Genomic DNA, 24,277 nt, shown 5'->3' with positions numbered 1-24,277 from the left:
TCACACTTTTTTCTTGGGGTAAAATAGACGTAACATAAAATTCACCATTTTGAATGTCTTAGAGTGTACAGTTCATTAGTGTTTTGTATATTCATAATGTTTTGCAAGTAATTACCTCTATTGGGTTCCAGAACATTTTCATCCCCCGCAAGGAGATCCCATACCCATTGTTAGTCGTTCCCATGCCCCCTCCCCCAGGACCGACAGCCACCAGTCCACTTCCTGTCTCCAGTGACTGGTCTGTTCTGGACATTTCACGTCAACAGAAGCATACAAGGTCAGCTACCTGTTTAAATAAAACCTCTGCTGGAAGTTTAGCAACTACAAGAAATGCACACAGTACCAGCATAGAGCTTGACGAATTTCCCCAAAGGGAACCCACTAGTGTAAATAACACTCGGATCCAGGAACAGGGCCCTTCGTGCCGCCAGAGGTGCTCATGGGGTCTCCTTTCCATAAACTGCCCTTGTGATTTCTCATGTTCTAAAGTCCTGAGGGTTCAACCTCCAGCATATGAATTTCAGAGAGACATAACTGAGCCCATCACGGTTTGTGAGTTCCGTCCACAGAGTTCTTGACAGGAAGGAACGCTAAGGGGAGGCCAGTGCAGTGGCTATTGTGGTCATCCAGATGGCAAAGTTCACCAAGTTCACCAAGGATTGGTGGAGATGCGGAGGTGGGCAGATTCAAGAGCTCTGTAGGGAGCAGAATCCACAGGGCGTCACTGTTACACATGCCCCCCAGCCCACGGCATGCCTTGTGTGGAAGACACTTTTTAAGGCACCCTTTCCTTCAGATGTTTTTTACTTTTATATGTTGGGATGTGGCCATAATAAGTCTAAATGTAAAAAATGTGCATTGTCCTGAACCAGAGGTGCCGCCTTGTGCAGTACACAACTCCCACAGCTGTTCAGAGCTTCCCTGTGAACAGGGTTAGAAAAACTGAATCGTCAGACTCAAGAAAGTGAAACCAGGTAGCCTAGAGTAGAAAGATGGAGAGGAGGAAAAGGGAAAAACTGGTCCTGGGATGGCATACGGGGGCAGGGGGGATGCTTCATGGCTAGTAATGCTTGTCTCCCTGCAGGCAGTTTGCCAAGATTGAAGCTGCCACCCAGGAGCTGGCCCTGTCTATCCTGTCCCAGGAGGCACCTCCACAGAGACCTCCGCCCCGAAGACCACCCCCACCGCCTCCGTCCCCCTTCCTGGGGGTGGCCTGTGCTGTGGCTCCCACCGAGGCACCCTATGCCAGCCCCAGCCTGAGCCTCGCGGCCCTGGACGCCTCCACCCTCGACCTCTTTGATGATATTGCACTCACCCCAGAGTGTCCCTCAGTGCCATCTGAGTTGTCCTGCTGCACTTGGGGCCAACCAGACCTGAGGCAGCCTTCACATTTCTATAATCCCCCACCCCCTCCCTCAAATGCCCTGGAGGGTGTGGACGGGCCATGGGCTTCTGAGGGGGATTGGGTGGGCAGGTGGGAGGTGCCCTGTGTCTGCCATTCTCAGGGAATCCCTGAGGGCTGGGGGACCTACTCCCCATAATGTTCAACCACGACCCAACCCAGGCCCATCGCCCCCAGACAAATCAGAGGCCACCCTTACGATAGCTCATCAGCTGCCCCCAAGAGCCCCTGCCCTGTCCACTCCCCTCCTGGCAACTCCTAGGAGCATGAGCCATCCCCAGACTCCTCCCACCTCAGACCACATCTTCTGCTCACCCAGGTCCCCCAACTCTGCCTCTGCCAGGGTGCCCCCTTACACTCTCCCTCCCCCACCTTCTCCCTTCTTTCTTCCCAGCCCCATCTCCGCAGTGTCTGCTGCTCCAGCCTCCTCACCTTGGCTCATTTCTGCCTAATGTCTGGTCTTGCCTCATTTATTCCCAAATATATACCGAGCACCCACCAAGTGTCAGGCCCCATCTAGGTGCTGAGGATTCAGCAGTGAGTAAACAGACAAGATGTCTGCATCTAAGGGCGTGAGGCACAGGTACTGGTAGGGGGGAACTGACAATGAGGACATTTGTACATTTTTTTAATGCAAGATAAATTTCCGATTTCAGATTGGAATTAGTGCTGTGAAGAAAATAAAAGAGAAACTTGACTGAGTGGCTGATTGACATCAGGGGGTCAGGGAAAGCCTTGAATGACAAGGAGGGGTTTAAGCAAAGGTCTGGGGCTGCAAGCTGAGGAAACAGCATGTGCAAAGGCCCTGAGGTGGCTGGAGCAGTGTGAGCAGGGCAAGTGGTAAGAGATGAGGTCAGAGAAGTTCACAAAGGCAAACAAGAATTGGGAATAGTTTGGATTTTATTCCAAAGCTGATGGGGAAATTCTCTCCCCAGCTCTTCCTCACCCCATTTCCAAGCACAGAGTCTAAATATTACAGACACGACGCAAAACAAACAAATAGTCAAACACCACTCTAGGAGGCAGGTGCCGTACGGATGGAGAAACAGACTGAGCAGGGTTGGGAGGGCTTAAGTCCACTTTCCTGGAAAGTGCTCGGGTCTCTTGGTAAATTCCTGTCTCTAGCCACCCACAAGAGCCAGCGTTCGAACCCCAGGTCTGCCTCTGCCCAGGGTACGCTCCTCGCTCCCTGTTCCTCGGCCTCCCAGGTCTTGTAGGGACAATGCGGGTGGCCGCTACCCACCTGTCCAGTTGGAGTTCGCTCTCTCTGCACCCAACGGCGCTGTTCCGTCCCGGGCCCGCCACTCACGGCCTTTGCGGCTCCCCATTGGTCGGAGGCGCTGCCTTCCCGCCCCCTCCCTCAGGCGGGCCAGTCACGCTCTCAACGTTGCCAGCGTGCCCGGTACCGCCCCTCCACGGAGGGCGAAACAGCCTCGCCAGTAGATTGGCCGGCGCAGGGGCGGAACCGAGCTTGTCGAGCACCGACTGGGTGGCTCGGCCTGGATGGGCGGGCGCGGGGGCGGGCCACGTGTGGCGACCTACGAAACGGTAACACAGCCTTGGAACCGGTCGAGAGGGGCTGAGCGGCGTTAGTCCGGGCTCGGAGAGGTGAGTCTCCCCCGGGCCTCTCCAGCGGAGGGCCGGGCCACCCTGGGGCCCGGCACCTTCCGGGTAAGGCCCCTGGCCCCGAGCGCTGCAGAGGGACCGATCTTCCCGCCTTGCAGATGGGGAAACTGAGGCTTTGCCAGGCCTCCCCTTGGGAGGGGAGGACACCTGCCCAGGCCCTGCCGAACTGGCTAGCCAGGGACTTGGGCCCTCCACGGGTCGTGCCCGCCCTGTCTGCATCCCTGGCCGAGGTTTGCATCATCGCCGTGGGGTGGGTGGCTTTGACCCCTGTTTGCAGGTTCAGAGAGAGCGTGAAACTTGCGAAGGGTCACACAGCCAGGAAGTCCCTGCTGCAGGGCTGCCCACCCCCCAGGCCACGTGGGGATCTAAGCGGCACCCCTTCCCTGCTGCTGCCCCTCCTCCTCCAGCCTTGGACTCCCTCCACCCAGAGCTCAGTTCTGTACTTTCTCACCACTCCCCCAGGGCACCCCCAGATCCGTCTCCAGCCCAAACCTCCCCATATGCCCACGCACACTCACAGATTCCCCGCTCTCAATTTTCCATCTTCTTCCCCAAACCAGTTCCCCTCTCCAGGTCCCCAGTTAGTACCTGGGACCTGCCAACCATGAGCCAGAAACCCGAAGATCTTCCTCCTTCCCCCTTATCCCACAGCCATTTGCACCTGACCCTGAATCCCTCTGTTCTCTCCTTGACCTAGAGCCCAGGCCTCACCCTTGCCCACCTTGACTGCAGCCCTGGTTTTTCCTTCCTGGCGTCCCGCTCCAGTCCAGCCCCACAGAGGCCAGTGAGGCCTCCCCCGTTTTATCTGATATTTTGAAAACTTTTTTATGGAGGTATACTGCATATGCAGGAAAACCACACAAATTACAAATACCTAGCACACACTCTGGTGTAAACAGCATTTGAACCCAGCCAGAAGTAGAACATCCCCCACATCCCAGAAGCCCCCCCACCTTGAACTCTCTTCTTCACTGCCACCCAAGGATAACCATTCATTCATAACTTTACCACCACAGACTGGTTTTGCTGGGTTCTCACCTTACCTGAAGATTATATTGTATTTTAGATGTTACAGACCAGACAACCAATCGCATATTGTCCAAAATCCAAAAGGAACAGAACAGTGCAAATAAAATCTTCACACCCAGTGGACACCTGCTCCCTGGCCTGAAGTATGTGGTTGGTGTAGAGAGGAGGGCTCCACTGGCTTTTCTCCCTGGATTGGGGCACAGATGTCCCGTGCTGCTTCATTGCACTGCTAACCTCTCTTGGACACTTTTCCACGCTGTTACTTAAAGAGCTTCCTTGGCATTCTTCCTGGCTGCGGAGGATTCCGTAGTGTGCATGGGCCGTGACTTAGGCGGGCAGGACCCCAGCCGCAGATGTTTACATTGATTTCTCTTCCTTCGCTCAGGGGAAGAGTCCCATGATGTGTAACCTAGGTCTGGTGGTGAATAACCTGGTGTCATCTCCCATGTGTGTCTGTGGGGCCAACACTCAGGAGCAAGTTTTCTGGGTCGCAGGGTTCAGATAACTCCGGTTTTGAGAAATGTGGCCCCACGTGCTTCCCTCAGGGTTGTCGCAGTCCACACCCCTCCAAGCGTGCCAGGGAGATCCTTCTTGCTCCAGAGAAAACCCTGATCTGACCTTGACCCTCCTGCCTCCTGAAGACTCAAGGGAGTGGAAGTGAGACTGAGCGCCGCAGTGGGAGGGAACCACGGGGAAAAGTCCTGGCGGGGCAAAACAACCTGGCCGAGGCTGGAGGGGTTCTCAGCACCTTGCAGGACCAGGGGGTCACCTTTTAGTCCTGAGGACAGAAGCAGCCACGCGGGAGGGTGCGGGCTGAGACCGGGGAGTGGCAGAATGCGCTTTGTGTTTTCCGAGTGTTTTCTCTCCCTGTCTCTGGCCGCTTCCTTGGCGAGAATTCTGCACTCCGCCAAGATAGATCAGGTTCCCTAGAAATCCCAGCACTGATCACAGTTGTAATTAGGTGATTAGCTCATTCACTGTGATACTGTTTTTTGTGGGAGATGCCGTGCTGTTTTGTTCTTAGAGAAAATTCACATAGCATAAAACTCTCTGTTGTAAGCATCCATGGGTTTTTATGTTTTATATAGTTGCCCATAGAAAACATTTTCTGTGGTAGATGTGTTTGAGAGAACCCCCATATACGCCTGTGTGTGCTCACCACCCCGCCTTCACACCTCCCCGGTGTTAACCCTTTGTCCTTCCACTGGGCCAGCGGGGTCTCCTGTGTCCCAGATAAATTAAGGAGAGCAAACGAGTGAGAACGCAGAGGGGATGAGAGCTGTGCGCAGAAGCCTGGCCAGGGCCCCCTAGTTTTGCAGCAACTTGGGGACCCAAAGACTCAAGCTTCCTGGGGACATGGCTCGCACATGCTGAGACTTGCGGTGGCAGGGCCCCAGGTGCTAGAGAGGAGCCACTCTGACTGGGAGACTTGCTGTCCTCTACTCGTGCAAAACCTCAGGCAAATCAGGGACCCCTCTGGGTCTCCGTGGACCACCCCCCCCAGAAGGGCTGCTGGGCAGACGGCTCCACCAGCCCTGCCCCTTCCTTCTCTCTCTCTCTCTCTCTCTGAAGTTCATGTAATGAAATTTACCATTTCCACCATTTTTAAGCGCAGCAGGAAGTGGCCGTTACAAACACTGATGACGCTGCGTAACTGTGGCCAGCACCTAGTTCCAGAATGTGTTCATCACTCCAGACGGAAACTGAACACCTTAGGGGGTCAGTCCTGGTCGCTCCCCGCCCCCAGCCCCTGGCAGCCACCAGTGTGCTTCCTGCCTCTGGGCTTGATCCCTGTGGACAGTTCATATACACGGGCTTGCACAGCGTGGGGCCTTCAGCGACTGGCCCCTCTCCCCGAGCACAGCGATTCCGAGGTTCATGCATGATGTCCCACAGGGCACCACTCCATTCCTTTCTATGGGGGGATAACATTCATCTGAGAGGGGACCCCCGCCTTCCTGTCTAGGACCTGTAGGGGTTGTGCAGCCTGGGCATTGCACATTGGGGTAAACTGAGTTTCAGAGGCTGAGTGGGAGGAGTCCAACCTGAAGGAACTCGGGCACCAGGCTCTTTTGTCCTCAGGAATCAGATCAGCTCGGTGTTAGCTGCTGTGGGCCCTTGGATGGGTCCTTCAGGCTTCAGTTTCTCCCCTGAGTGCTGGGTGAGGATTGCAGTTGGAGCCTGCAATGTGGCAGGAGAAAGAGTGACCTTGAGGAAGGAGAAGGCTTCCCAGGGCCCTGGGATAGTGAGGCTGGAAGCACCAGGGCGGTCAAGGTCAGAGAAGGTTTTTTGGAATGTGATCTCCCAGCTGAGTAGGACACACTAAGAAAGAAATGGATTCCAGGCACCGGGAACCACAGATACAGTGGCCTGCGGGTGGGAGGACGATGGTTTCCAAAGCCCTGTGTGGGACCCTCAAGGGTCTATGTACATGGACGCTGGGTGTGCAGAGAAGCCCCTGGCCCATCTGACCCTGCCACCTCAGCTCCTCTGCCCATCCCCAGGACATGGCAGCTGTGGGGCCCAACCTGGGCCGAGTCCTCCCTGGATCATCCATCCTATTCCTGTGCGACATGCAGGAGAAGTTCCGCCATGTTGCATACTTCCCCCAGATTGTCTCTGTGGCTGCCCGCATGCTCAAGGTACAGCCCCTTCTCCCTCAGACCCGGAGTCCAGGGCCCCAGGGCCTCCTCCCTCAGGCTAGAGTCCAGGCCCCCTGCCTCTCCTCTCTCAGATCGAGGAGTCCAGGCCCACAGCCTCCTCCTCCCTTAGACCCAGGAGTCCAGACCCCCAACCCCCTCCTCCCTCAGACCCCAGAGTCTGACCCTACAGACCCCTCCCTCAGGCTCAGGCCTTTGTCCCTTTTTCTGGCACAGGTGGCCAGGCTCCTGGAGGTGCCTGCTGTACTGACAGAGCAGTATCCAACAGGCCTGGGCCCCACGGTGCCTGAGCTGGGGGCTGGAGGCCTGCGGCCAGTGGCCAAAACTTGCTTCAGCATGGTCCCCGCAGTGCAGCAGGAGCTGGACAACCGGCCCCAGCTGCGTTCTGTGCTCCTCTGTGGCATCGAGGCACACGCCTGCATCCTGGTGAGACCCCTCCTCCCACTAACTGTATCTTCCCTGGCCCAGAACCCTCCATCCTGGCAGGACCCCATCCCTACAAGACCTGGGACCTTCATCCATACTCAGGACCCCTCTCTGCCTGCTGCTCCCATCCTGCCCTGATTGGACCCTCCCTAATCCCTGTTCTTGCCTGTGCCCCCAGAACACAGCCTTGGACCTCCTGGACCGTGGGCTGCAGGTCCACGTGGTGGTGGATGCCTGCTCCTCTCGCAAGTGAGCGGATCCTGCTGGGGGTGGCACACATGGGGTACAGATGGGGTGCCCAGGAAGAACCGGGGAGTGGGGAACCTCCTTAGTGTGCCAGGGATCCAGGTGGCCCGGCCGAGGTACCAACAGCCCTCCTGCCCCTCCCAGCCAGGTGGACAGGCTGGTGGCACTGGCCCGGATGCGGCAGAGTGGGGCCTTCCTCTCCACCAGCGAAGGGCTGATTCTGCAGCTCGTGGGTGACGCTGCCCACCCCCGGTTTAAGGAGGTACTGGCCCCGCACCCCGACCTCCCGCGCCTCCCTTTCCAGCACCCACCACCTATCAGTTGACAGAATACATCTGGGAACACGGCAGGCGGCCGCCTCCAGGCGAGCAAAGTTCTACGTTCCTTGAGGGAAGCTGTCCGGGGGGCCAGGAGGACAGGAGAGCAAGAAAGCAAGCGAGGGGACTGGGAGGGCTAGGGTGCAAAAGAAGGGGGCTGCACGGGGTGGAGTGGGAGGCCTCCCGGGAAGAGAGGTACAGGAGGCAGACAGGCACGAAGAGTCTGGCAGAGGTGCTGCCAATGGGAGCCCTGTGACCCTCTTCTCTGTCCATTCCTCCAGCCCCCGCAGCCGCCACCGCTGGCCCTGAGGGTGGCAGGAGGCGCCCAGTCCCCCAAGGTCTGCCCTTTCCCTCCTCCTAGTTCAGTTCTGTTGAGCATTTGTCAAGCACCTACTATGGGCCAGCCTCTGTGGGAGGTCCTGGGGTGACAGCCAAAGCCCGTCTGTCGTCAGTTATACATTGTGGCCAGAAGCTAGAAGGACATGTTCAGAATGTGTGAGGAATAAGATGGGCGCTGGCCGCAGGGAGGTCCTTCCCTGGGGTGGCCTTGAAGCAGAGACCTGAAGTCGGACAAGCAACCAGTCATCCAAAGTGTGTTCCTGGCAGAAGGAACAGCTAGGTCAGAGGCCTGGAGGTGGGGCTGAACTTGCTTGGCCTTATTCAGAGAACCGAGCAGGACATGGTGCTCATGGGAGGAGGGGAGGCAGAGAAGAGCCTCTTCTCACAGATTTGAGGGTTTTGCCCAAGGGAGCCGGCCATGGTCAGATCTGCAGTTTGGTTCTGGGTGGCCCATGGATGTGGGGGGGTGGCAGAAAGGAGGGAGACCAGAGTGGGGGCAGTGGGGGTGCATTTGGGCTGACTTTTCTGGAGGCAAGCACCATGGGGCCTGCTGGTGGGTGCGGTGTGGGGCTTTGGGGGAAGGCAGCCCTAGAGAGGGGGCTGAGCATCTGTGCCCCTGTGGTCGACAGATTGGGGGAAGACCATTGCCAGTTTGAGAGGTCAGGTGGGGACCCACCTCTAAGAGGCAGTTGGATCAATGAGTCCGGAGTTGAGGGGCAAGGCATGGTCTGAGGTTGAGAGGGATGGGAGCGGTGAGATTACTTAAGCAGGATCTGGTATAGACAAGAAGCTCCAGGACAGGGCCTTGGTGCAAGCCAGCAAAGCAGACCAAGATGGCGGGTGATCAGGCACTCACCCAGGCAGCCATGGTGGAGGGGCGCCTAAGGAGAAGTTTCGAGAAGAGGGAGTGGTTGGCTTGGCCAGTTGCTGCCAAGGGGGCAAGGCATATGAAATGGAGATCTGCCACTCCACATCGGTCACAGAGATGGGAACTCTTGACGCCTCCTGAACCCTCCTCTTCCCCCTACAGATCCAGAAGATCATCAAGGAGCCTGCCCAGGATAGTGGGCTGCTAGGCGTCTTCCAAGGCCCCAACCCCCTCTTCCGCTGAACTCCTCACCCCAAGACCACCCTTCTGTCAACGGGACCTCAGTGGAATCGCTTCGCCCCCATCCTTGGCTCCCAAGAGTGGTGCAGTCCACCGGGAGTACCAGCCCCTCGGGAGGGGAGGTGGAGCGCTACCTTGCCATTGGTCCAAAGCGCCCGGAAATGCAAATAAGACTCCTGGAAGCTGGGTTGCGGTTGGCTGAGCTGAGCTGGGGGCGGGGCTAGGCCCCGGGCCACTTCACGGGGTGGGGAGGGGCGGGGGAGGGAGTGTCACAGGCTGTGGAACCCGGACTTGCAGAATAAACACTGATGTGGCTGTGGACCGAACCATTCGTGGACTTGGGGGGTGTCCCGGGGGCGAGTAGGGGCCGCGGGTGGGGGGAAGAGGGGTCCCAGCAGGTGGGGAGGGGGAGGTGCCTCTTCGCTCCCAGCCGGTGCCAGGCGAAGGCAGGCTGGCCGCGGCCGCATCTGCACGTGAGCCGGCGCGCATCTGCACAGACGGGAGCCGCCGGCCGGGTCACACACCCCACACGCCGCCGGCCGCCCCCCACCAGCGCGCGCACACGCCCAGCCGCTTGGCTCGCAGACACGCGCTCGCTCTGCCTCCCCGGCCGGCCCCCATCGCCGCCGCCACCCCCGACGCCCCAAGGGTCCCGAATCCGGAAAGTGAGGTGAGCGCGACCGCACCCCGGTGCGGAGGGGGAAACTGAGGCACTGGGGACAAGGGGACGGGAGGAAGAAGAGACTGGCATGCGGATGGATGGATGGATGGATGGATGAATGGCCGGGAAGGACAGACGGCTTCACCTGAGTGCTTCCTGCTCCCCTAAGACGCAAGAGCCTAGGATCCACATGGGGGCTCTCAAAATTCTGCAGCCCGCACGGAGACCAGGGGCCCCGGGCTCTATGGAGCCCCCAGGCAAGGCCCCTCAGCCCCTTGAGGTTTGCAGTCCTTGCTCCCCACCCCTCCAACCTTGGAGACCTGAAAAGGCAACCTCTGAATCCCCCATAGACCCAGGCGTCAGAACTCCCAAGTAGCCCGCCCCCCACTGGGGAATCTGAGTCCCCCCACCCACCCCCGCCAATTCTGGGATCCCAGACCCCTCCCAGAAGTCCAGGTCCCCGGAACCCGGCGTCAGAGCACCCAGCACCCCCTCTCCCCAGGAACCTAGGAGTCCCATCCTCCCCCCTCCTCCAGGAGCCCCCGGGACAAGCATTGGCGCCCCCGGCCCCCGCCTTCCGGATCCAGGTGTCCCCCCTCCTCACCCCCCCAGCCTGATGCTTCGCGTCTCGGAGGCCGCGCTCGCGTCGCCATGGCAACGGGAGTCTATTTTGCGCTGGGAACACACAGCTCCCGCTGCAGCGCCCCCCCACCCCGCCCCTCCAACCCCGGCCTGAGTGAGAGTAGGGGGCCAGGGAGGAAGACTGGGGTCCGGGGTGGGGGGCACAGAGATACTCAGAGGGTCAGAGATCTGTAGATAGCAAACCTGGGAAAGAGACATACAGAGACAGAGACAGAGAGGCAAAGAGATAGGGCTGTGGGGGTTGGGCGTGGGGGGAGACACAGAGACAGGATCTAAAGAGACAGAGACAGACGGGGCAAAGGGAAGAAGGGACACAGAAAACTGAGACTCAGAGAACGGGACAGCGCGTGGGGACTGGGGAGGTGGACAGAGACTCAGGGATGCAGAGAAGCGATGAGATATGTAGAGACACAGGCTCGGAAGACTGTGACCCAGGGCAGATCCCGTTAGAGATGCGAGGGGCCTGCGGGCGGGTGGGAGGCGGGGTCCCGGAGGAGGGGTGGGCAGGGAGATGCAGAGACACCCAGAGTCAGAGAGGCACAGAACACAGGAAGACCTGGGGATGGGGCGGGGGGCAGGGACCAAGGCTGGGTGAGCCTCTGGATGCATCTGGTGGAGGGTCCTCATCCCTGAGTCCCTGCTGCCTGGGTGCCCAGTACTGGGATCCCTGCTGTCCATCTGGACCCCTCCCCTTCTCCCTCCGTTCTGCTGCGGCGGCTGGTGAACCCACATCCTCTCCTCCTCTGGCCTGCTTTCCACATCCCTACCTCAAACCGACCCCTCGACCCCAGAATGCCTCGGATCCCCTCCCTTTGCACACCACCCAGACCCTGCATGTGTCCAGACCCTCTCTCTATCTCTCAATGCCCACTGCGTACCCTCAGCCCCCCTCTACCACCACTTGCAAACCCCTCCAGCCCCCAGTTTCCTGAGGCCAGGTCTTCTCTCTCTGGGTCTTACTCTTCTGTGGGTTTCTGTCCTCCCCCATTCTCTCTCTCCTCTCTCTTTCTCATTCTCTCTTGGCTTCTCAATCTCTGCCACTTCCCAAGTGTCTGTGCCCCTCCTGTGAGTATCTGTCTCCCCCCAGCCTGCTTGCCTTCTGGGTCTCTGACCCCTGTCTCTGTCCCTCTCCCTGGGTCTCTCTCCTCCTTTATTGCCTCTCCCCCCACCAACCTCCCAAGACTCTCTCCCTGTCCCTGTCCCTGCCCCCCATCCTCTCCATCTCTCATTCTCTGCAGCCACACATCTCAGGAGGGAACTGGTCACCTGGCCCCACCCAGCCCCAGCCCCCATCCCCAGCTGGCAGGATGTGGAGTGTGGGGCACAGGACTATGCAGGCACTGTGAGGTCTCCAGGAGCCCAGGGACCGAGCAGGGCCTGCTCTGGAAATCCTTCTCGAGTCCGCTCCCCTGACCTCTGTCCACCTCTCAGGTCCTAGGCTAGCGCCGGGGTCCATAGTCCTGGCCCTTGGCTGCTGGGGATGCATGCTGCAGGAAGGAAGGACATTGGGGTGAAGGGCCCCCTTCCTCTCCAGCTATGGGGGAGGAGAGTGCCTGTAGGGGGGGTGCGGGAAGGCTGTGTCTGTGTGTGGGGGGTGTCACATGCATGCTTCCGGACCCCACCGCTGGGTGAGGGTGTGCTGGCCCCTGTGTGCACCCGCAAGGCTGCCTGATGGTGGGCTGGCATGTGTCTGGTTGTGTGTCCGCGTAGAGGTGACTTGGGCAGGTCCCTCGATGTATTCCGGAGTTGTGTGTGGTCCCCATGTGTCACAGTGTCTGAGATTATCTGGGTCTTGTGTACTGTGGGTGGAAATGCTCAGAAGTGCACAGCCGTGTGTCCACGTGGAGCAGTGTGCATGTGTTGGGAGGAGGCTACAGGTGCGTCCACCAGGATGACATTGGGTGTCCTTGTGTGTTGTGTCTACACACCATGCGGGTGTCCTCTGTTTTTGTGTGTATACAATGCTGTGTGTGTCTATGTGTTGTTTTATGTGAGGCAAGGTAAGAATGGGTCCCCCTGTATCCTTGTGTCCAGACAGGTCACTGTGTCCCCGGGTGTGTGTCCTCCTCCCTCCAGGAGGTGTAAGGCAGGGACAGGAGGCCACGACTCCCCCCACTGTAGATGTGCTGTGTGTACTATGTCTGGGTGCATCACTGGGTCTGAGGGGATGGATGCCACAGTCCCCATTCCCCAGAGTTGTCAGTGGTGTGGAGTTGTTGTCTTCCTGGGCATGTGCATGCACGTGCAATTGGAAGGGACAATGGGACTCTGTTAGCAGGGGGAAGAACTGTGTCCATGGAGCTCAGTTGGAGGCTTGGCACAGAATGGGGACTGAGTGGGCAAACTGCTAGCCCATACAGCGCCTTTATGCCAATGACACAAAGGTACCCCCTGGCCCAACATAGCTCCCCTGCGTCTGTGGTTTGGCAGGCAGATGGCAACCTTGTGTGAATTCTAAAGGGTGCCCCTTCCCCCAGATGGATGCAGTCCCACCAGTACGCCTTAAGGAGGAGAGCCTGGCTGGATTCCAGTCTCTCACCCAGATCTCCTTGCACAGTGCCCAACCTGCCCAACTGTATGTGGCAGCCTTCAGTGAATGAAGAAATCCACATCACTGCATGCATGTGGATTCACTGATGAAAGGTGTGTGTCTGTATGCATGTCAACCCACGTTGCTCTGCATGGGATAAAGGTTCTACAGGTAGCAGTGCCCTGAGACCCGAGTTTAGAGCCCAGCTCCAATGCTTGGGTGCTATAGGCCTTGGGCAAATGAAGGGACCTCTTGGAACCTCAGTATTTCATCTGAAGTGTGTGTGTATGAGAGAGAGAGCAGTCCCACCTCTCACACTTCCTTTCAATATTCAGCCATGCAGTAAATGTTTACGGAACACCTCCTGGGTCCGGCACAAGTGCTGGGTACTATGGGCACTACGGGGAACCAGCAGACGAAACAGTCCACCGTTGTGGGCCTGATGATCTAGTGGGAGAGACAGACAATAAGTCCCAACACATATAACTTGGGAAGTAGAGATGCAAGCTATGACAAGACAGAAAGCAGGCATGGGGACCATGCCTGGAAGTCCTGCTTTATTTATTTATTTTTTTAATTTTCAGCTTGCATTTCTTTTTTTTTTTTAAGATTTTATTTATTTATTTATTTGACAGAGAGAGAGATACAGCGAGAGAGGGTACACAAGCAGGGGGAGTGGGAGAGGGAGAAGCAGGCTTTCCACAAAGTGGAGAGCACAATGAGGGGCTTGATGCGGGGCTCGATCCCAGGACTCTTGGATCACGACCTGAGCCGAAGGCAGACGCTTAAGGACTGAGCCACCCAGGCGCCCCTGCTTTAGACAGGACAGGGAAGGCTCAGTGAGATGACCTGTAAGGGACACCTGAAGGAAAGAGGGGGGCATAGACTGGTATGTGCAGCAAAGGGAGGGCCCAGGCGAAAGGAACCGCAGGTGCAGTCAGAAAGAAGGGACTCCCTTGGGCTTGGGAAAGGCATGAAGGGACAGGAAAGGGAGAAGGCTTCCCATGTTATCGCAGGCGTGGCAGGAAGGCAGTGGGCGGTTTCAGCAGGGGAGGGCTTGATGTCATCTGACCTATGTTGGTGTTTTTTTGTTTGTTTCCTAAAATTGTGGTAAAATACACCTAACTTAAAATGTACCATGTACTATTTTTAAACTGTTTTAAGGGTACAGTTCAAGATACTTAGGACATTCATCAGCACTGTCTCACGCAGAATATCTTCATCCCCCCAAAGCAGTCCCTCCACACTCTTCCCAACCCCCAGCCCCAGGCAGCCACTAATCATCCGCTGTCTGGCTTTATGGCTTTTCCTGCTGTGGACATTTGAGATACATGGGATCACACATTATGTGACCTCTTGTGTCTGGCTTCCTTCCCCTGATGTTTAGAGGCTCACCCATGAGGCAGTGTACCAGTGCTCCTTTAAGGCTGAGTAACGTTTCATTCTCTGGACAGACCACATTGGCTTATCTGTTCCTCCCTTGAAGGCCATCTGGGTGGCCTTTGGCGATATTAGGAACCGTGTTCCTATGAACGTTCGTGTGGAAGTTTTTGTGTGAACGCACATTTCCAGTTCTTAGGAGTGGAATTGCCGGGTCATGTGATAACTGTGTGACTTTTGAGGAACCACCAGATGGCTGTCCGCAGTGTGGGCCAAGCCGCTTCTAAGATGCCTATGAAACACCTGGAGTGAGGGGTTCTAGCCCAGAGTGCAGCGCAGGGGCCGAGCCGGAGCTAAAGGGAGAGTTGAGGCCCCAAGCGGGAGGGGAGCCAGCTGCGGCGTGGGGAGCCTCAGCTCCCAAAATCCTCTCTCCACGCCAGCGCCTGCGACTTGTGGGGGTAATGGTGTGGTCCCCAGACACAGAGGCGCTCAACGGAAAGGAGCACGTGACAGTACTACCCCGTCACGCTTACTGGATTAGTCCTACCCACCCTCCCATCCCCGCTTTCCTGTAGCCGTGACTTCTTCAGGATTTCTTAATACTCTTCACCACAGTGTCCCCTGCACCCCACACGGGCTTCTGTCTGTGCACTGGTCCTCTCCCGCCGCTGGGCCCTGAGCCCCATAAGAGGCGGGGACCCCGTGGGTCAGTCACCGCGGTCTCCTCGGGGCTCAGTCCGCGCGGCTGGCGTCCTCTGTGCGGGGGCGTGTGGGGGCAGACCCGCTCCGCCTCCCTGTTCCGTCCTGCGTCCTGCTCGGCGGCAAACACCGGCGCGCCCGCCTGCACAGTCCGCCTGGCAACAGGCCCGGCTGCTCCGGGCTCCTTCCACAGGTTAACCTTGCTCATCCTCATAACCGCCCTCTGAGAACCATCCTTACCCCCATTTTACACATGGGGAAACTGAGGCACGGGAATTTGGGGTAAGAGCCTTGCAGTGTCAGGCAGCTGGCACACGGTGGCATTCTGCCACCCTGCCTCTCCCGCTGTGGCTGAGACGCTTCGGGCCTGCAACTGGGAGAACGTCTGTGTGTGCGTGTGTCGGTGTGCGCATGTGTACGTGTGTCTCTACGTGAGCCTCTGTGTGCCTATCTCTGTGTGAGAGAGACATAGAGACAGGGCAGATGAGGGAGGAAGGAAGAGGCAGAGAGACAGATGCTTGAGACCCCTGGATTACCCGACCTAAATGGAAGAGAAATCAGCCTTTGGGGCGGCTGAGGACCGCCCGGGTCTAAGCCAGTCACTCTCAGTCAGGCTCAGTTATGGCCCCAGGGGGACATTTGGCAATGTCCGGAGGCTGTCCGCATGTGAAGAATGCGAATTCTCCTGGCACCTAGTGGCCGCACCCCCTGGGTCCATGGGCCTGGTCAATAAACTCAGATTCTCAACTCTGATCTCTCTCTCTCTCTCTCCCCTTACCCACCCCTCCCTCTCTCCTTCCCCATTTCCCCTGCTCCTCCCATCTGGCCCACTGCACCTCTGTCTGCATTCCCACCCCCACCCGCACCCACCCACCCCACCGCCTTCACCGCTCCTCCTCCCCGAATCTCCCACGGCCGCCGCTCTCTCCGCCCCCTCCCCTCGCCCTCTCTCCTTCACTCCCCTGCATGCTTGCCTCTCCCCTCATCACATCTTGCTTCTGGTGTTCGTCCGTCTTTATTTCCGCTCACCCCTCTGCTATCTTTGACGACCTCCCCAATCTCTGCTCCTGCCATCTTTGACGACCTCCCCAATCTCTGCTCCTGCCCTCATCGCTCACTGTGATCCTTTCCCCGTCTGCGCGTTACCACTTCCATCCTCCCCGGCCGCGTCTGGGCATATCTCCGTCCCCCCCACCGATGCCCTCCACCGCCCTGTGGGGCTGCTCACCTTGGGCCCATGCATCGCCCGCTCCGTCCATCCATCCTTTCGCTCTCCTAATGCTTGTCTTCCTCCATCCTTCCACCTTCGGCCCGCCTGCCTCACTCTGTCCGGCCACCCATTTCCCACATCTTGCACCCCCGGCCGTCTCTCGCGCGCGCCGGCTCCCGCCTTGCTTCGCCCCCCAGCCTGGCGGCCCCATGCCGTCCCTCCTGCTCCTCGGGACCCTCCTGCTCCTGGCCTCGACCGCCCACCAGGCCGGGGCGCGCCCGTCCAACGCCACAAGCGCCGAGCCGCCGGGCCCGCTGCCCGCCCTGCTGGCGCACCTGCGGCGCCTGACCGGGGCGCTGACCGGCGGCGGGGGCACTGCGGGCCCGGGCGCCAACGGCACCAGGACCAGCCCCGCGAGCGGGACAGGCGCGGCGGCGCGGGCGCCCCCTCCCGCCGAGCTCTGCCATGGATATTACGACGTCATGGGCCAGTACGACGCCACCTTCAACTGCAGCACGGGCTCCTACCGCTTCTGCTGCGGCACCTGCCACTACCGCTTCTGCTGCGAGCATCGCCACATGCGCCTGGCGCAGGCCTCCTGCTCCAACTACGACACGCCGCGCTGGGCCACCACGCCGCCGCCGCTGGCCGGGGGCGTCGGGGGTGCTGGGGGTGCGGGAGGGGGGCCCGGTCCCGGCCAGGCCGGGTGGCTGGAAGGGGGCCGGGCGGGAGGCGCAGCGGGGCGCGGGGGCGAGGGCCCCGGGGGCAGCACGGCCTACGTGGTGTGCGGGGTCATCAGCTTCGCCCTGGCTGTGGGCGTCGGCGCCAAAGTGGCCTTCAGCAAGGCGTCCCGTGCGCCCAGGGCGCATCGGGAGATCAACGTGCCCAGGTATGTGAGCGCTGAGGTCTCATGGGGTCTGGGGGCGGGGCCTGGGTGTGAGAGGTGGAGCCACCTGGCGAGGGCGTGGCTACAGGGGTGCGGGCCTATTCAGAGACCAAGGAGGCCACCGGGAGCCTGGGAGCCGCCACGGGAGCCTAGGGAGATGGGCGGGCACTAAGAATAGATGCGACAGAACGCACCTGGCTGCTGACTGACAGGTGAGGCTCAGGCCTTCATTCATCCAACAGATTATTTTTTGAGGACTTTCTGTGGGTCAGGAGCTGGGGATACAGCAGTGATCAAGACAAGGTCCCCACTCTGCTGGGTGAACGCGACTTCCAACCCCGGGTCTGCTGCCTGCGAGCTGTGCGACCCTGGGCCTGTCCCTCCGTTTGCTTGTACAACAGACCTAAGAACTGTTCCCATCCATTCAGGCTGTAGCGAGGATTAACTGAATTGATTCATGTCGAGTCCTGGCACATGGCAAGCCCTGAGTAACTGTTGGCTGCCATTATCATTAAACGTTAGTGGCGGACAGAGTAAGCAAGCAACCACATATGCAATATAATTTTAGGTGTTGATAACCGTTGTGAAGAAAAGAAAGCCGCATGACAGGTAGAGAGTGGGCCCGAGGGTGTTGCTTTATGCGAAGTGGTCAGGAAAGGCCCTGGAGCAGAGGCATGAAGGGAAGGAGCAAATCCTCCAGGGATCTGTGGGAAAGGCCTTCCCGGTGGACAGAACAGGGCGTGCCAGGGCCTGGTGGGAGTACTTGCAGGACAGGGAAGGGGCCCTTGAAGCCACAGAGCAGAGGGCACGGAGCAGGCTTATTCTGAGAGTGATGGGGGAGCTTCTCGGGGGCCCTGAGTTCCGCGACGTGAATCCGTCTGGTCATTGCAAGAGTCCCCGGGCTGCGTGTGTGCGGCCGGACTGCAGGGGACAAGGGTGGGCGCGGGAGACCAGTCAGGACACTAGCAATGAGCCGGGTGAGAGCAGGTACCGGGAGCAGCACCGGCGGTGAGAAGTGGTCCGCTGGGGATTTATTTTAGAGGCCGAATCTGCAGGATTGCTGAGGGGCATGAAAGAAAGAACACGGGAGTCCGGGATGATTGTATTGTTTTCGGTCGTATAACTGTACGACTGGGGCGCACTTTACCGCCATGGGACGACTGTAAAGGAACAGGAGTAAGGTCCCAGGCTCAGGGGAGCAGGGGGCCGGGTGTGGGAAGCACCTCAGAGGGGTTGGGTCCAAATGAATTGAGGCAGGGGCTGCTTCAAGCAAGAAACGGGGTGGGAGGAGCATTTGGGGCGGGCGGCGCTCAGACTGACATTAGTGACGGATGCGGCTACCGGCGAGGAGCCCGGCCCGGCTGACTCCCGCAGAGGGCAGAACGGGGAGAGATGAGAGCCCTGGGCGCTCCCTCTGCCTGCTCCACCCCCGTCCCCAGGCCGCTGCTAACCGTCGCTCTGCCCCTCTAGGGCTCTGGTGGACATTTTGAGACATCAGGCTGGGCCCGGGACCCGACCGGACCGGGCACGAAGCAGCTCCTTGACCCCAGGGGTCGGAGGCCCCGACAGCATTCCCCCAAGGACGCCCAAGAACCTCTACAACACCGTGAAGCCCTCCAATCTCGGTGAGTGGAACCTGGGAGTCCGGGCTGCCTCAGCTGCCTCTGGCCGCGCCCACCAGTGCTGTAGCCCCGCCCTCCACGGCTTCTCCCGCGGCCCAGGCCCCGCCTCCAGGACTGTAGCCCCACCCTCCCCGATAGCCCCGCCTCCCGCGGCCCAGGCCCGCCCCCAGTCCCATCCACCGGCCTCTGCCATCTCAGAACCGTCATGAGTGGGTGTCATGGACGCCGCAGAGATTTAAATTTCGACATTCACAGCCCCTGCACTTGAGAAAGTCCGTGTCTGAGCTCCCAACAGCCAAAGTCACAAAGTTCCTAACAACTGAATTACAATGTGTCCTGAACCAGACAACCTGGGTTTGAATCCTAACTCTGCCACTGCTGACCTGGGGCAAACCATTTCACCTGTCTGGGCCTCAGCGTCCTCACCCATAAAACCAGGAGCGCGACAGCATTCACCTCACAGGGTTATTGTGAAGGTCAAAGGAACTATTGACTGAAGGCTGAGAGCAATGCCTCCCACAGAAAAAGCGCCATATAGATATGAGCAGCTGTTCGTGTTACTCTTATATTTTATGATGAGCTCATCAGTGGAGAAGTCCAGGGAGCTGTAGCGGGTTAGAGGAGGAGGAAGACTTTCCACAGGCAATGCTGTTTGAGTAGTGGCCTGGAGGGTGAGGGGGTTACTTGGGTCAATGGAGCTCTGGGCCGCTGCAGCAGAGTTTGCTGGGTCAGGAAGAGGGTGTCGGGAAGGACCTGAGCACCAGGCTGGGCTGAAGAGCTCTGCCTTTGTCCTGATGGCAGTGGGAAGCCACCATGGAGCTTAGAGCAGTGAGTGGAAGAATGATTTTTCTGGAATCCATGTGAAAGGGAAGAGATGAGAGGAAGAGGCTGGATGGTACGCCAGACTGTACAGGACAAGGCCTGAACTGGGGTCAGAAATGGAGGGGAAGAGGTGGGTTTGAATAGTAGTAAAAAGGAGAAGACATTTGAGGTGGATCTGGAGGTATGAGTAGGAGTTCTTCAGGCAAAGAAGGAGAGGAAGGAATTCAAGGCAGAGAAAATATCAACAGCATGTGCAAAGACCCAGTGACAGGACTGAGCTAGGCTCCTTCGGGCAAGGCATCAGCTGAGACAAATCTAAGCCAAGTAATTCCTGGCTTCAACTTATTTATTTATTTATTTCACAGAGAGAGAGAGAGCACAAGCAGGGGGAGAGGCAGAGGAGGAGGGAGAAGCAGGCTCCTGCAAAGCAGGGAAAGCCTGATATGGGACTCAATCCCAGGACTCTGGAATCATGACCTGAGCTGAAGGCAGCGGCTTAACCCACTGAGCCACCCAGGTGCCCCTCCTGGCTTCAGTTTTGTCCTGTGGGTGAGAGACAGACATGGAAAGAGTTTGCAATAGCAGCTGTGGGTGTTGGGAGTACAACCCTGGGGGGCTGATCTTGAAGATGGGTTGGCTAGATGGCCGGAAGGCTGATTTGATGATCCAGGAGGGAAAGGCAGGTCAGAGCAGAGATTCAGGAGGTGGGAGGGAATCAGAGCCAGGGACTGAGTGGACATGCGTGGAAATCCTTCCACAAGACCAGGACAGCAGTGCCAGCGGGGGGCAGGTGACAGCAGTGACACCACTTCCCTTCTTGGTCCCCACAGATAATCTACACCACAATTACCTGCACCTCAACGTCAACAGCCCCAAGCACCATGCCGCCACGATGGGTACGGACAGGGGCTGGGCTGTGGGGAGGACAAGGCTCCTTTCCTCCCCTGCCTTAAATTGAGCCTGAGCTGGGGGCCCACAGCAGAGCAGGCGTGAGACCCTGTGAGCCTTGACCTCCCAGTCTAGCCAGGTAACCAAGCTAGCCTTGGTTTCCCAGTTGGGACACCAGAAGTGGTCAAGTCTCTCCCACCTGGGTTGGTGGGATGATGCACGGAGTGGACTGCCACTCCTGCCTGGGGCCAGGCCCATAGCACGTGCTGAGCAGGTGCTGGTTGCCTCTCTTCCTGTGCCCTGACCTGCTTCCCCAGCTATGAGCCTGTCTTCTGCGGCGGGCCAATGAGTACAGGGCTGGCTGCTGGGGTTCTGAGGGGCTGGAATCCCTGGTTTCCACTCCCTAAGGGGCTGGGGGCTGGAACTAAGGGATCTGAGGGAGGAGGGGCTGGACTGACCCTGGCCACGCCCCTCTGCCCCAGACTGGCGCGCCGCTCCGCCACCCAGCCCCTCCTTGCACTACTCCACACTCTCCTGCTCACGGTCCTTCCACAACCTCTCGCATCTGCCCCCGTCCTACGAGGCCGCTGTGAAATCCGAACTCAACCGCTACTCCTCCCTCAAGAGACTGGGTGAGTGCCAGGAAGGGGAAGGGCACAGGCAATGGGGCAGGGTGAAGAGCCAGGGCCTGGGTTCAGAATGGTGGAGAGTGGCCCAAATGACGCTGAAGGTGTTTTTTAAAAATGCAGATTCATGCCCTCCTAAGAGGTACTGTATTCATCAGGACCTGTACTTAACAATTAACAGAAACACAACTTAAGCCAAAAAAAAAAAAAAAAAAAAAACTACATTAGCTGGATAATGGAAAGTCTCTATGAGCTTTAGGTATGGCTAGATCCAGGAATTCAAAAGCTGTCTCCAGGATTCTATTTCTCTCAGCTATACTAAATGATGGGCTGGCTTCATTTTCAGACAGATTCTTCCTTAGTGGTGGCAAAGACTGACGTGAGGAATTTCAGGGTGTCATTCTGCCAGCAGAAAAGCATTCTTCCCAATGATTCCAGCAAAAATCCCAGGTCTGGAGTGTACTGGCCCAACCTGGGTCACATGCTTGTCCCTGAACCAATCACTGTGACTCCAGACATTTTTGGTCAATGGGAGTAGCCTTCAAACATTTTAAACTGAGAGACCCATTAAGAAATACTTTTTATGCTATGACCCATGAGACACATATATCTATGCATATTTTTTAGTTACAGGAAAAATTTGAAATTTGTTATTATGAACTTTTTCAAACATACCCAGCATTAGAGGAAATTGTAAAATGAATCCCCATGTTCCCATCACTCAGCTTAAAATGAGCACAATTTCGTTAATCTATACTCCCTCTACCCCAGTTTTTGGTGGATGACTTCTTTTTTTTTTTTTTTTTACTTTTATTTTTTTAAAAGATTTTTTTATTTAGAGAGAGAGAGAAAGAAAGAGAGGAAGAGTGGGGAGGAGCAGAGGGAGAGGGAGAGAGAATCTTAAGCTGAATCCAAGCTCAGTGTGGAGTCCCCGCGGGCAGGGCTCAGTCCCACAGCCCTAGATCAGGATCTGAGTAGAAACCAACAGTGGGACGCCCAACCCTCTGTGTCACTCCTGCAGCCCTTTGCTGAATTATTTTAAAACAAACCGTAGGTACTGTCACTGCTTCCATTAATATGTCAGTAACACAAACATACCTGAAATAAAAAATTTATGAATGGGTACTCACCCTTTTTCCCCTATTATGTAGATGCTTTTTTTTTTTTTTAAGATTTTATCTATTTCTTTGACAGAGAGAGTGAGTGAGATCACAAGCAGAGGGAGCAGCAGAGGGAGAGGGAGAACAAGGAGCCCCATGTGGGGCTCTATCCCACGACGCTGGGATCATGACCTGAGCCGAAGGCAGACGCTTAACCGAATGAGCCCCCCAGGCGCCCCTGGATACCTTCTTTTTTATATAATTTTAAAAATCTTTTTCCCCACCACTCTCCTTAATTTTTTAATTGATTTTTTTAAAGTGATATCTGTGCCCCATATAGGGCTCAAACTCAGGACCAGGAGATGAAGACTGGGAGGCTTTACCAACCGAGTCAGCCAGGCGCCCCTGTGTGGATGCATTCTGATAATTTTTAAATTCTATTTCATTTTCAAAATACCAGTCACCATCCACAAAACTGACTTCATAACCCACGAAGAGGTGACATCTCCAAGTTTGGGGAGATGGGGTGAGAAACGAAGTCCCTCCATTTACCGGCCCACCATCCTGTGCGGGGCCTAGGAATCTGCATTCTGGCCACACAGGCAGCCTGATTGCTCTGACTGATTACAATGTGGGACTCACCCACCTGTGCACAGGCTAATATTGACCAGGGCGCTCCCGTGATGCCCAGGGCCCTCGTGGGGGTGGGACATACCGAAGCCAGGGGACAGGGGAGCTTCTGGGCTGGCTGAAGACTCACCCCTCTGGCTTCTCCCCCCTCCCCCAGCCGAGAAGGATCTGGACGAGGCCTACCTGAAGCGCCGGCCCCTGACAGAGATGCCCCGCGGGACGCTGCCCCTGCACGCGCTGCGGCGGCCGGGCACTGGGGGCGGCTACCGCATGGACGCCTGGGGCGGCCCGGAGGAGCTGGGCCTGGCGCCTGCGCCCAACCCGCGCCGGGTCATGTCCCAGGAGCACCTGCTGGGCGACGGAGGCCGCTCGCGCTACGAATTCACCCTGCCGCGCGCGCGCCTGGTGTCGCAGGAGCATCTGCTCCTGTCGTCGCCCGAGGCCCTGCGCCAGAGCCGGGAGCACCTGCTGTCGCCGCCGCGAAGCCCAGCGCTGCCCCCAGAGCCCGGCGCCCGCGCCGGCCTGGCCGCATCCCACTCCAACCTGCTGCTGGGCCCGGGAGGGCCGCCCACGCCGCTGCACGGGCTACCCCCACCGCCCGGCCTGCACGCGCACCACCACCACGGCCTGCACGGCTCCCCGCAGCCCGCCTGGATGTCGGACGCCGGCGGGGGAGGGGGCACGCTGGCGCGCAGGCCGCCCTTCCAGCGCCAGGGCACGCTGGAGCAGCTGCAGTTCATCCCGGGCCACCACCTGCCGCAGCACCTGCGCACCGCCAGCAAGAACGAGGTGACAGTCTGAGGCCAGGCCCCGGGGCTGGCGGGCTGCGGCCTCGCAGGCCCCCACCCCAGCCGGGATCCCCCAACACACTCAAGGGGCCTGGGACCCGGGAGCAGCCCGTGCGCGGGACGGGGTGGGGGTGGGGGGCTGCCTCCGAGGACGCTGCTTTGGATGAACTCGTCACCGGAGATGAAACCTCCTTCTGGGATGTCATGGTAGATCCCTCCTCCTATGTCACTGTTTGAGGCAAGGCCTCTTTCCCATGACGTTATCACAGAGGAAGAGCCCTGCCCGTGAGGTCATCACTAGTGAAAATGTCTGTGTTCTGTGATGTCATCACAGGGACAACACCTTCTTCCCATGAATCCATCACAGAGGAACAGGCCCACCCCTGAGGTCATCGCTAAAGGCCATGTCTCTGTTCCATGAAGTCACCACAGACTTTCTCCCTGTGATGTCACAGCAGAGACAATGCCTTGTCCTATGACATCATCCCTAGAAACAAAGATTCCTTCCTGTGAATGTCACTGGAGACACATCTCACCCTGATGATGTCATATCTGGCACCGAGAGGCCTCTTTGACATCATCAACACCAGAAAAATATTTCCTTCCAGAGAAGATGTCTCTGTCTATGTTGTCACTACAG

General features: G+C 58.0%; 2 protein-coding genes across 3 annotated transcripts; both read left to right on the top strand.

Moving 5' to 3' along the window:
• The first annotated feature begins 2,848 nt into the window (after positions 1–2,848).
• Positions 2,849–9,460, top strand: ISOC2 (isochorismatase domain containing 2). The gene is made up of 6 exons (XM_032325182.1): positions 2,849–3,010; positions 6,562–6,699; positions 6,934–7,143; positions 7,322–7,392; positions 7,534–7,651; positions 9,076–9,460. Exons 2-6 carry the CDS (start codon positions 6,565–6,567, stop codon positions 9,154–9,156), a joined length of 615 nt encoding a protein of 204 aa, XP_032181073.1. The 5' UTR covers positions 2,849–3,010; positions 6,562–6,564; the 3' UTR covers positions 9,157–9,460.
• Positions 9,461–9,737: 277 nt separating this feature from the next.
• Positions 9,738–23,756, top strand: SHISA7 (shisa family member 7). Of its 2 annotated transcripts, XM_032325180.1 has the most exons (6): positions 9,738–9,823; positions 16,473–17,164; positions 18,632–18,786; positions 20,436–20,501; positions 20,976–21,125; positions 23,007–23,756. In XM_032325180.1, exons 2-6 carry the CDS (start codon positions 16,485–16,487, stop codon positions 23,648–23,650), a joined length of 1,695 nt encoding a protein of 564 aa, XP_032181071.1. In that variant the 5' UTR covers positions 9,738–9,823; positions 16,473–16,484; the 3' UTR covers positions 23,651–23,756. The 2 variants fall into 2 exon arrangements, with proteins under 2 accessions (XP_032181071.1, XP_032181072.1); XM_032325181.1 differs by lacking the exon at positions 20,436–20,501.
• Positions 23,757–24,277: the final 521 nt, after the last annotated feature.

The sequence above is a fragment of the Mustela erminea genome, chromosome 19 (assembly GCF_009829155.1).
Source record: "Mustela erminea isolate mMusErm1 chromosome 19, mMusErm1.Pri, whole genome shotgun sequence".
NCBI lineage: Eukaryota > Metazoa > Chordata > Mammalia > Carnivora > Mustelidae > Mustela > Mustela erminea.
This window is presented reverse-complemented; position numbering and strand designations above follow the sequence as displayed.